The sequence below is a fragment of the Tubulanus polymorphus genome, chromosome 4 (assembly GCF_964204645.1).
Source record: "Tubulanus polymorphus chromosome 4, tnTubPoly1.2, whole genome shotgun sequence".
NCBI classification, from domain to species: domain Eukaryota; kingdom Metazoa; phylum Nemertea; class Palaeonemertea; order Tubulaniformes; family Tubulanidae; genus Tubulanus; species Tubulanus polymorphus.
In genome coordinates, this window is record NC_134028.1 from 24,609,312 (window position 1) to 24,620,603 (window position 11,292).

General features: G+C 37.8%; 2 protein-coding genes across 2 annotated transcripts; both read right to left on the bottom strand.

The window, feature by feature from the left end:
• Positions 1 to 178: 178 nt before the first annotated feature.
• On the bottom strand, positions 179 to 2,330 carry LOC141903624 (nucleolar protein 12-like). The gene is made up of 5 exons (XM_074791828.1): positions 2,195 to 2,330; positions 1,620 to 1,725; positions 1,281 to 1,439; positions 985 to 1,031; positions 179 to 387 (listed from the first exon to the last, which is right to left on the bottom strand). The coding sequence occupies exons 1-5, from the start codon at positions 2,266 to 2,268 to the stop codon at positions 192 to 194; spliced, it is 582 nt and encodes a 193-aa protein (XP_074647929.1). The 5' UTR covers positions 2,269 to 2,330; the 3' UTR covers positions 179 to 191.
• Positions 2,331 to 5,041: 2,711 nt separating this feature from the next.
• Positions 5,042 to 7,810, bottom strand: LOC141903622 (noggin-2-like). Its single transcript, XM_074791824.1, has one exon. The coding sequence runs from the start codon at positions 7,366 to 7,368 to the stop codon at positions 6,565 to 6,567; it is 804 nt and encodes a 267-aa protein (XP_074647925.1). The 5' UTR covers positions 7,369 to 7,810; the 3' UTR covers positions 5,042 to 6,564.
• Between the last annotated feature and the right edge of the window lie 3,482 nt (positions 7,811 to 11,292).

An 11,292-nucleotide genomic window follows, 5' to 3' on the forward strand; every position in this document is an offset into this window, starting at 1 on the left:
GTCACCTCATTTAATACCGATTCATCCTGCAGGGCTAGGTGTCTTAGGTTCGAACCCAGACATGGATTGGATGCATGTTTGACTGCAGCAATTCTAGTTATCGCAATATTTCTAGCAAACAACCAAAAAAAAATAAAGACACCAAATGAATAAATTAACCAGTTAATCATTCATGTTCTTCAGTTTTTTTTTTATTTTCCAGATGTCCTGGAATTTCCGTTATTTTTTCGTTTAAATTTTTTCAATTTATGTTTGACGTCGATTTGTTGTTTTTTGGATTTGTTTTTATGTTTTGCGTCGAGCGTGTGCCTGAAATTAATTTTCGGTTGATGTTTTTTCTTCGTCGACGGTTTATTGAGTTTCCGCGATAAAACGGTTTTCCTGATCCTGAAAAAATAAACAAAAACAAAATCTAATTCATGCCACAGGATTGAGTAGTTCAGGATTCCTAGTGTCCATGACCAATCTCAGTAAAAAATGTTAACTCCAATTCCAGAACTTTATATTTCACATCATATTTGCATTGGCCAGAATCATTGAGATAAATAATAAAAAAATTGAGATAAATTGAGTTGAGATAAATAATCAGACTACTTTAGAAGACCAAACAATATGCCTTATTCACTTGACGTCACTGCATTTCATAAATGTCCTAACATGATTTAGTGAAGTAACGGTTGACAATCATTTGACCCCGCGAACAATACACATTTGTGAATAAGGTTTATACCATGATCTGATATACTGTACACAGTCAATAGATGATATGTGACCAGTCGCTTCAAATTGTAATCAGATGCCATCCAAGGACCATGACAATGTTAAAGGATTTTAGAGCCCATTCCATGATAATCGAGGCCTTGGATCACCCCATTCCCATTTCAAAAACTTGAGGACCTTCAAGGACTGCTATGAACCCTGGAAGTTCCCATATAATCTTGCTGATTTTTGGAAAAATTTTACATTCTTATATGTCAAACTCACCTCGGTTTTTCATCCGTGTCATTCTCGTCTTCAGAACTATCGCTTTCCTGAAAATGAAGTTCATTTGTTCAATTTAATTATCATTTAAAAAAACAAATCTTCAATTTTCTTTTCTGCGATGAGACATTTAGGACCCAAATATAGCTATGGCGTAAAAAGGGATCAAAACATTTTGACAAACACTATGTTGAATTTTTCACACTTTTTTCACTCAATTTTCTCAGCAGACATCCATTTGTTACATCAAGTTTACTCGCGCAGATGTAGGTAAGGATAAGTGGTCAACAACAGCTTACCTTATTCGTTCCTAACATTGTCACTTCTTTATCGACGTCGATGACCTCAGTTACTGTAACGCTGTGTTCAGGGAAGTCAAACGTTTGACTATCTACGAGATGTTCTACCTCAGGAACCGATCTCTGGTTCTTTATGCTGTGCAGGATCTTCTCTTTATACTAAATAAATGAATAAATAAATACAAAACTCAATTTCATAATTTTTGATAACTTCAACTTTAAAATTGATCTCCAGTTGGGATTTGCTTGAAAATGAAAAGTAAACTAAACAATTTTAACTACCTCTATCATAGACCTATGTCCCAGACAGACCCACATTTGTATCATTATCTTTTTTACCTCTTGCTTGATTTTCTTTTTTTCATCTTTCAACTTTTGTATCATTTGCTCCTGAGCTTTTTTGCGTCGTTCCGTTTTCCTTTTTTGAAAACCGGTCAAGAACTCCCTGTATATAGAGAAAAAAAGAAAATAGTGGGTCAGACTCTGAAAGCATCGGGTCCAGTGATCGGTAGGCCTACCAGAATCTTTGTCTCTAGTAAGTATAGAGTCTGTATGCGTGATGTATATATATATATATATATATACAGGGATACGTGGATGCATCTGATACTGGTTTCATCCATTCACTATATCACTATGAGAGATCTATCAAAAATGTGACAAGCTCCTGTGAGATGGATCGGAATATAAATTTACCAGTGGAATATAATTTGTAAAACAATTCTTTATGCTTGTACTTGTTATGAATTTTTCACCTTGGCTCAATTGAAATCAACAACTTTCGTTATCTTGTAATTGATGATATGAAGTAATTTGTATTGAATTGAATATTTTGATTGTATTGTTGATGTACTTGGACACGTATTTTTAATGATTTAATCGAGTTCACAGTTACATTCGAAAATAAAACTCACACTCTTGCTTTGTCATCGAATACTAAATGCAGTTGGTTTTTCTTCTTGGCCGCTTTATTCGCCCTTTTGCCCATATTTTTACTTTATCTGTTTATTTTTTCTACCGATATTTAGTCACTAGTGACATCTATAGGCGTGTATGTAGTTTAGCAAATTCAAATCTTGTTTCTATATTGATCATTAACTTTCGCGGGCCACCCGCCGCCTCCGAGGTGTCCGTTTCACGAAATATTTAAACTCGAATCTTAGCCGCTCTTATTGATTACTTCATACTATTAAAGTGTAGCAACTTACGTCACATAGGGCCTTACCGTTTCAAGTGAAGCACATTTTCTGAGGAGTTGCCGCCGAAGATCCCAGCGCCCGCCGACGGTGAAACTTCGTGTGTGCCCCAAAAGTAGTGAAAAAACAACAACTAGGAGAATAGGTTTCATCAAATGAAGGTTTGATTGTATATTTTCGAAACCACGGACACGTCACTGTTGTTTTAGTTGGGGGAGGGTGTAATTTCTACGTAGGCGCCATGGTCTGCCGGGTCCCAGTTCTGTATCCATTAATCATTGAAGGAAAATAAATGGGCCCGGTTTGGGATATAGGACACCCAGGTCGGAGAAGAGCGAACGAATTTTTTTTCGATAAGATACTATGAAATAGAAATCAGCGAGTAAAACCGGTTCACTACCTTGACTTACAGAAAATTGAGCATTCAAGTTCTTGCAGGCGCTTTTCGGGCAAACAATGTATATTTTGGTTGAATTCCCACGACATAAATCGATATCTTGTCAACTAATAAATTTAACACGGTGTATAATGTTGAATTTTGGAAATGTTTAACTTGCAATATATATATGAGGCGTCTGCAGGCACAAACGCGAGCGCTGAGAAAAAGTTTTGATTTATCCAATGGTTTTATTGAAATTTGAAGATTTCGTAGGATTAAACAGATATTGTTTTTTAAGATGAATATTTCTACGACGACGACGCAAAACATGACATCGACGACAACGGTCACTGTTTATCCTACGTCATTCTATAACCCACGAGGAGCGGCGATCTTCACTGTTTCTGTCATCACCGTCTACGCCTTTTCGATCATTGCGATGTTGACTTTCTCCCTGTTGAGCAGAGGGAATAAAGATAAGCGGTATAATCACGAACTCGACTGCGAAGTCGACCTCTATTTCCGAGATTTAAAGATGGAAAAAGATCGTTGGATTCGAGCCCAACGGAGCGCTCAAAAATGGAAAATATTGCGCCAAGTGAGCAGTGCGTCTGCGACGGGCGACGTGGAATCAGGAGAATTCGGATATAGAAACTCGGCTTTTGAAGAAGAAGGAGAGCGCCAACAACACCGCGAATACGTGGTGGTTTTTGAAAAAGCGACGACAAACAGCGACGATGTCGTCGAAACCGATAACCGTTCACACAAAACTGAAGTTCTAGTTCATACACAGAAGACAGCGACGTTTGATACTGAAATAATGACAGAAACGACGCATCTTTGATGAATGTTTTCTTCTTTGAAATGAAAATATTGTATCTTAGAGAATCCGCGAAAACCATTGAGAAAAAACGCTGTGTCCACGATTCCAAATTGAGATTAATTTGTACAGGTGATTATTCAGTGCTTGGTTTTTTGTTCATTTCATGCTCAAAATGTTTTAATTCAGTATACATTGTACGCAGTATTTTTCGCTGTTTTTTATTACGGATTTTCAGTACAAAAATGATCGTGCTTGTTGATTATTTCTATACTATATTCTATATTGATATAAATACTTTAAATTACAAGACAAATTTCCAATTTATTCGGTAAAGTCGTTGAATATAATAACTTCATGGCCTTTTAATGGATGCGATAAACACTGCTTGCATCATTAAGGTCTCTTCTTAAATTCTCCTCTTGTTGTTGTTGGCTATAGTAAATTTTTACTAATGGCCGCGACGTTTACGGAGAAATCATAACAAACCTCGCCGCATTCCGCAGGCAATAATCAAACAGAGATGTTTATCGGTTGAGAACAATGAAACATATTTCTGATCTTATTATGCTTATGAAATTGATATACGCGTATATAGGTCTTAATGTTTAGACCTCATGGACGAGTCAATTATAGGTCCATGATATATTGGACTTTCATAAGCACCTCCCTCGTCGTCGTCTATAGTTTCGGCCTGATCGACAAAGAGAAATATCAAAAATTGAGAAACTACACGTACAATTGAACAAAAAAAATATCCCCGAAACTGTTGGAAAATATACACTTTTCCATATCTACGGTGGGTTTTTATTTGTTAACTGAGATTAATATCAGTTTATCGACATGTAGGCCCTATAACGACGAAGACCAGTAGAATGTGGTTGGGATAATAGTTTCTTAGATGTAGATGATCAATCAGATTTTCTTCAAAAATGCAAAACATTTGTTTCATCAAACCGAAAACACGTTTTTGTTGTAAAACGTTTTGAATGAAAGTTTTACCCGCAGCGATAAAACGTCAAACGCACACGGCGTAACAAAACACGTTGAAAACGCTTTTTCACGGTGAAAAAAAACTTTTTCTCTTTGCCGTGTGCGTAGAGCTCAAGTGTCTCCGTTTAATCGGTATTTTTACGAAAATTAGTGACATAAAAGATGACTTTTCCAAAATCGTATTTTTTCTGGAAATAAGAACGAAAAGAAGATCGGTGGTACTGACGCCAAAACTGGATATCTCAACGGAGGTAAAAACCCCTCTACATTGAGGCAACAAACCGCTACATCGGGGAAACAAACCGCTACATCGGGGAAACAAACCGCTACATCGACAAATAAACTAAGAAAATATTTTGTACATAATACGGTATTTTCCATAACCAAAGTTACACATATATATATTATTGTTATTTACACAATCATCAATAAACGCAAATACTTTCCAATTTCGTTTACGCAAAAATAATGTGACATCTTTGTTCTATTTTGAAAATTTATTTCTAATTCTAATCTTTCTAATCTATAAATTGGATATTCCGAAATTTGTATATGGTAATGAATTGAAAAAAAAACATGTGAATCGAAATATGATAAATAAGAAAAAATGAAGATATTATAATGTACATTTGTATTACATTCGTTGCTAAACAATAAATCTTTCTTTCTTTATCCCGAATCTTATGGCGAACAAACCAAATTAACCAAAATTTTTATGCGATCCCGTTAGAATTAAAATCGATCTTATAATTTCGAGACTTAAAATTGATGAAGGGGATATAAAGAAAAATATATAAAACAGATTTCTACAGATAACGTGATCATAATCGGATATTTTCTGACTCAAAATCGGCTGCTCTATTTTAGCCATAAAATTAGTCACCAAAATGTTGGATGATTTCCGCGGATAGCAAGTTTTATTTACCCCTAGCATTTAGATAATTTCTTGTTTATTCGTAGGAGGGTTTTTTCCGCAGAATTATCATCGAGATTACTACGAACTTCTGATCAACGAACAACAATTAACTGTTAGATTATATTTACACACGACAAAAAAATCAGCCCATAATTTTGAGAGGCTGTAAACATGTTTATTTTACGTTAATCCCACGTTTCACGTCGCTATAAACCCGACGTACGGCGGCAGAAACCGACGGTAAGTGCTTCACGGAAAATCCTTCCCCCATAAACACGAGCGGTTAATACGAAAGATTGTGCTAATAACTTTGCTAATAACTGACTGAGTTTTACACGGGTATATAACGACTAAAGTGATCTTTTCCATATGTTTCTTATATTCATAAAGTTTTAGTACACGTAGTTACAACACGGGAACGGTTAATTCCACACGTTTTTCGATCGTTCTGCCGCGATAAACACTTGATCGAATTTACACTCGATCATCGAATCTAAATTCGATTGATTATGTAAGCACAGATTGGCAGTTATTCCAAACATGCATTTCTAATGCGAGTCGACAAGGCGGCGGCCGTTCGGTTTATAATTCAATTTGCCGCACGCATTCTTTAACGGTTATCAATATTCAAACCTCTCGACGGGAGGGACGCCGGCCGCGCAAAACACTTTTTAAATCTGTCGAATACGAGACTGTACTCGTTACAGGAAAAAAAATTCACACTGTTTTTTTCCCATCTAATTCGTATACATTAGATTTCCATTAACCATAGAACGATTTTTAATAAAATGTCGATGTTTACAAATTCTACTCGATTAGTATAAAATTCTTCCATTTTCATTTTTCGGTTATTATTGATTAGAATGAATCGAATGTTGTGTACGGGCTCCATTCACCGATAAACTGTTTTTGAAAAGTTCACGACGAACAAACCTTTCGTCCATTTTTACGTATAACGATAAATCCCATGATTTCCCCTTTCAACAAGAACAAAAACATTCGGCAATAACCGGATAGGGAACTTTGAGCCATTTGCAGCGAACTTCGCGAGGATGGTCTTCGTTATCTCCGTCACGTAGACGCCGTTTCGAGTAGATATTCCTGAACCCTCTGACCCTCGAACGGCGACGGGGCAGCGACAATCGACAATGCCATCTGAGAATGTAAACCGTATGGCTATCAACCGGGATACATCGCATACCGGCCGGCCATGAACACGGGGTACCGTTGTCGCATTCGCCCTTTTTCACCCATCGTGGCCAGTACAACTCGCCTACGTCGTGCCATCTGAAATGTACCGGGCACGATGCTTTGCGGATGAGCCAATCCTTGAATACGTTTACCAACTGCGGTTGCGGTTGAAACGTCGATCCTGTCGGGTCTTGGAAGGTAAAATTCAGATCGCGCAGAGCTTGTCGTAGCATGGGATCGGTTTTGTAGGCGATGCCGCTGTTTTGTTTGAATTCGAGAACGTTCGGTCGATCTATCGACATCCATTCCGCGTTATAATCCTCGCCCAAAACTCGTAGCAAACGTTTTTCGCGTAAATTTCGTTTCTTCGGTTTAAAACGATGGAAATCGATGACCGGTTCTAGATCGCGACTGCGCGATCGACGACCGCCGCCGCTTTTCATTTTTTTATCCGGTACCAGAACATGAGGAAGCGGCCCTGCGATGTTATTCCCCGGTTTCGGTGGCGGCGGTGGAGGAGGTTCCGCGAGAACGTCCAACCACCAAATACAAACGATACAAAATAAAACTGGTAAAACCTTATCCAAAGCCATGATTGAGACACAAGTTTTACGTCGACATCAGGATGGAGATAGTATCCCTCGTGTAATACGCTTTATACGCGTTAAAAACTAAATGAAACACGGCTCGAAAATCAGAGCGCTCCGAACAACAACTGCTGGTGTTTAGTAAATGGTGCGCCAACTGTGTGAACAATCTTCCTCAAACTACCAACCGCAGACGCGTTTCTGATCTGCGCATCAAACTGTTTGCGCATATACTAATGTACACGCACACACGTTTACCCTGGTCCGATTTACTTCCGAGTCAACATTCTTTGAATGGCAGAACATTTGAGAATCTGCTTACTCCTTATAGCCTATAAACAAATATATATACGATTCACATTTGCGGAGAAATATCCGGTTTTTATGTAAACGCGATGTGAAATGAGATTTTTTTTCGATAATTTTTGAATTGACGGCCCACTATCGATTCGTCTCTACGTATAAATGTATGCACAATGTATTAGAGGAAAGGAATCTAATGGGATATATACACTTCGATACCGGAAACCTTAAGGAGCTGATAACCTCAAGCGCAGGCCACTGCTATAAAATGTTCCAAATCGCTATTCATGTCAAGTAGTATGCAAATCGATGATTCATTGGAAGGTTGATCAATCATTTAATGCAGATTTTAAATGTTTCCATAAAATGTCAAAATTAATTGAGTGGGTTACATTTTTGGAAATATCCACGTTAGAATGAGTGCTGGGCCACTGTTATCAATCTGATTTATTCTTTTACACCAAAACTCGGTATTTGGTATTTGACGGTTTATTGCACCTGGAGGAGTCATTCTCTTGATAGAAATGAGGGATAAACTGCGCGGCGATGTTGGCGCCGGTACAAAAATGATTTTGAGGAGAATTTGTCATCGAATCCACAACAAACCACTCGACGGAAATCGAGGGCACTTGAGGCTATTTGTCGAACCGCGAACAAACCTTCTAAATTCCGGGTAAAAGTTACGCCACTGTAAATATACCGTTAAATAAGTGTCGGGTCGGGTTACAGGAATAATATTAACCGAAAGGATGAGAGATAAAATGGAGACACCGACTGGGAAGAAGTCACGTACGATTTCAAAGTGGGACTGATTGAAGACTGAATGGAGACGCACTCTAAGCTTCATGAAGCTGACATTCCAGTTGCAAAACATCTTCAGTTACCTTTCGAAGGCGTTCTTGTAACTCTACAATCTTACATCAAAACCAAAAGATTTCATTGGTGGTAGAGAATTTTAAAAATTTGATCGACTTGAAAAGTTTAGAGAGGGATCAACATTTATTCACCACACTGATTTGGAGTAAAACAGAGTATATTATATATAGATTGGAACTTTCGTATTCAGGAGCTATCTCCTCAATTTATTTTTTGAATCATATCTCTTTGCGAATCACCGGTAAACTCGGTCCGACAGTGAAGTGTTTTCTAAACACGAATTCGACATACATTCGATAGTAAATCAAATAAAACGGAATGATTTTATATCAGTGACCCCCGATGATGGTATGTATACGTGCAGCTAGTGGTAAAGACAAGCGACATGCAATACGTGATTTTCAACAAGTTTGCCTATTATTTGAAGACAAATGATTCAAATGACTGATGTATTGCCGGTAATCGAGGAATTGATAAAACACGAATTAGACCCTTGGTATCTCGTTCTATTTGCATAAAGTAAAAACTAATTTTTGTTCTATTTGATTTGATGTTATCGACAGAACTTTCGTAGACAAGCATTTTGTTGATAGTTCGTCGAGACTCCATTCACTCCACGCGTGAGGAGAGTTTATGTTTGTTTTTTTAAAAGGCATATTTTTTTGTGTCAACGGTAAAACGATCCGCGTAATAATGGAACATTGCCGTCGATCTGACTGAAATCAAACATGATCTAAAGGCGGAACTCAGCGGTGGCGATCATTTTTTTCTTTAATTTCCATCGTCGAAATGATTTCTGATCGCAGCACGAGATCGGGAAAGCAATTATCAGCGACAGGAACAAGCGACGAGTCGAAATTCCAGGGGGTACCGGTGATATTTACAATTCTACCGCGCATAACATCATTCTATATCCATCTTCATGCAGTAAAAAAAAAACACGTGTATTAAGAGCAAAGAAATAGATTAAATCTGGCAATAACACCTGGTTCTGGGTACGCAGTATGGGTTGTTCCGACCGGCTCCGAATTACATGTTTGACTATACCCCGAGTTTCAGTGTGTGTGTGATCTATGTGAGAGTACAAACAGCCAGTGAACAAGTTACAAACACGAGCTAACAAAAACTGCGGTAAACATTCGCGGTTTAAGCTTTCAACTTTTCTCGCCCTCAACGTGCTAATCACGTCAAACCAGGTGTAAATGTGAGGTTTATATTTTTCGCTTTTTTGATCATCCATGAAGAAAAATTGCAGTGGGTACCGAACTATTACTCTAAACGCGTGGAGAACCTTTTCCGAGATCAAGCGGACAGACAACCTGGCTAGGGGTTTAACTGGAGTTTTGGTTGAATATGACACAAGGTGAATTAGTTCATTTTGAATGAATGACAGTCAAATCTGTTACGTTTTTGCGGTAGAAATGTTTATGTTGTTATAGTGAATAGATATCATTTGACAACCAGTTATCCCCCCCTGACTGGTCACCAAAGCTAAATGGTCACGCTACATCTTATGGCCAGGCCCGTAGCCAAGCCATGTCTTACTTGGGTGGGTGATTGTCATGAAAGTGGAACTATTTGTAAGGTATACCCACACGCTTATGTCGGGTCCTGAGAATACTCGTGCACAGAATTTCTGAAAATGCATGCAAAGAGAAGTAATATCACAACTTCTAGAATATTTGGGGTGAAAATAATGCTTCTTTTCCTTATAATTTGGCCTCAAACCAAGTTAGTTTGGAAGTATGTGCGTATCTTGAGCGAAAACGAATGAAAAAGTGAACTACTAATGAGCGAATATTTTGTAATCGATACTCAAATTTTCTTAACTTCGCCGCAATGAGCGAGGGGGTTCGTTCCCTAAATACGGGCCTGATGGTACAGTGCTTACATTAATTTTGATGTTGCAGATTGCCTTGAGAAAACCAGTGAAATTAATGCGAATTTCTCAATCTTTGTTCTTGAAAATTCCTGACTATACGGCCCTGGTTATTCGCGCAGTTGGGGGTTAGGAATAGTTGAGAGCACGTTTCAATACATTTAAATCTGAAATGTTGAATTAATGGATATCGTTGAAAATCTGGTTGAAGAACGATGTAGTAATAAAACTGATGGAATGGAATCCTCCACAGTTCACCAACTTTCTTCTCTATAGTTCTCATGTATTCATATCCTATGATGACTGATCTACTCAGCACCTCAAGACTTCAACAAAGTTGATGAGTAGTTAAACTGATAAAAACCGAAATTCTTGTGGAAAATAACCGTGAAAATGCGCATATATAACGAGTTGTGTAATGCATCACACTCAAAAGCTGTACTCCGAGAAATATTACTTTTATCTACTAACACATCACACGCCATCCACGAGATGTTTAACAAGTGAAAAATATCGATGATAAAAAATCTCGTGAATCCGGTGTTTTTTACGGAATGATGAAACTAAGCAACTGTATAGCGAGCAAATTCGTTCACTCATGCGCAAGATGCAAACATCGCTTTGTCAGAAAAAAATCCATGGCCATTGGATTGCATGTACGATAGATACTATACGATTGATGACGGTGAAAGCCGCGTTGAGTTGAACAGTTGTAAATGTTTCAAATTTAAAAATAAACGGTTTTCCTAAAAAATCGAATTCGAGTTTAGATTGATGACTGTGATACAGTATAAAACCCGGGGGAGCGATAAAAATACGAGCATATTTCAAATTCGGCAGGTTTCTATTGCGCAATTACTACCGGTCGATTC

Excerpts from the sequence above, each read along its gene's own strand:
- LOC141903624 (XM_074791828.1), bottom strand. The coding sequence starts at position 2,268 with ATGGGCAAAAGGGCGAATAAAGCGGCCAAGAAGAAAAACCAACTGCAT. Across the intron at positions 1,440-1,619 it reads AAAAGAAAATCAAGCAAGAG|TATAAAGAGAAGATCCTGCA; the intron begins GTAAAAAAGATA and ends TCATTTATTTAG. Across the intron at positions 388-984 it reads GACACGGATGAAAAACCGAG|GATCAGGAAAACCGTTTTAT; the intron begins GTGAGTTTGACA and ends TTATTTTTTCAG.
- LOC141903622 (XM_074791824.1), bottom strand. The coding sequence starts at position 7,368 with ATGGCTTTGGATAAGGTTTTACCAGTTTTATTTTGTATCGTTTGTATT.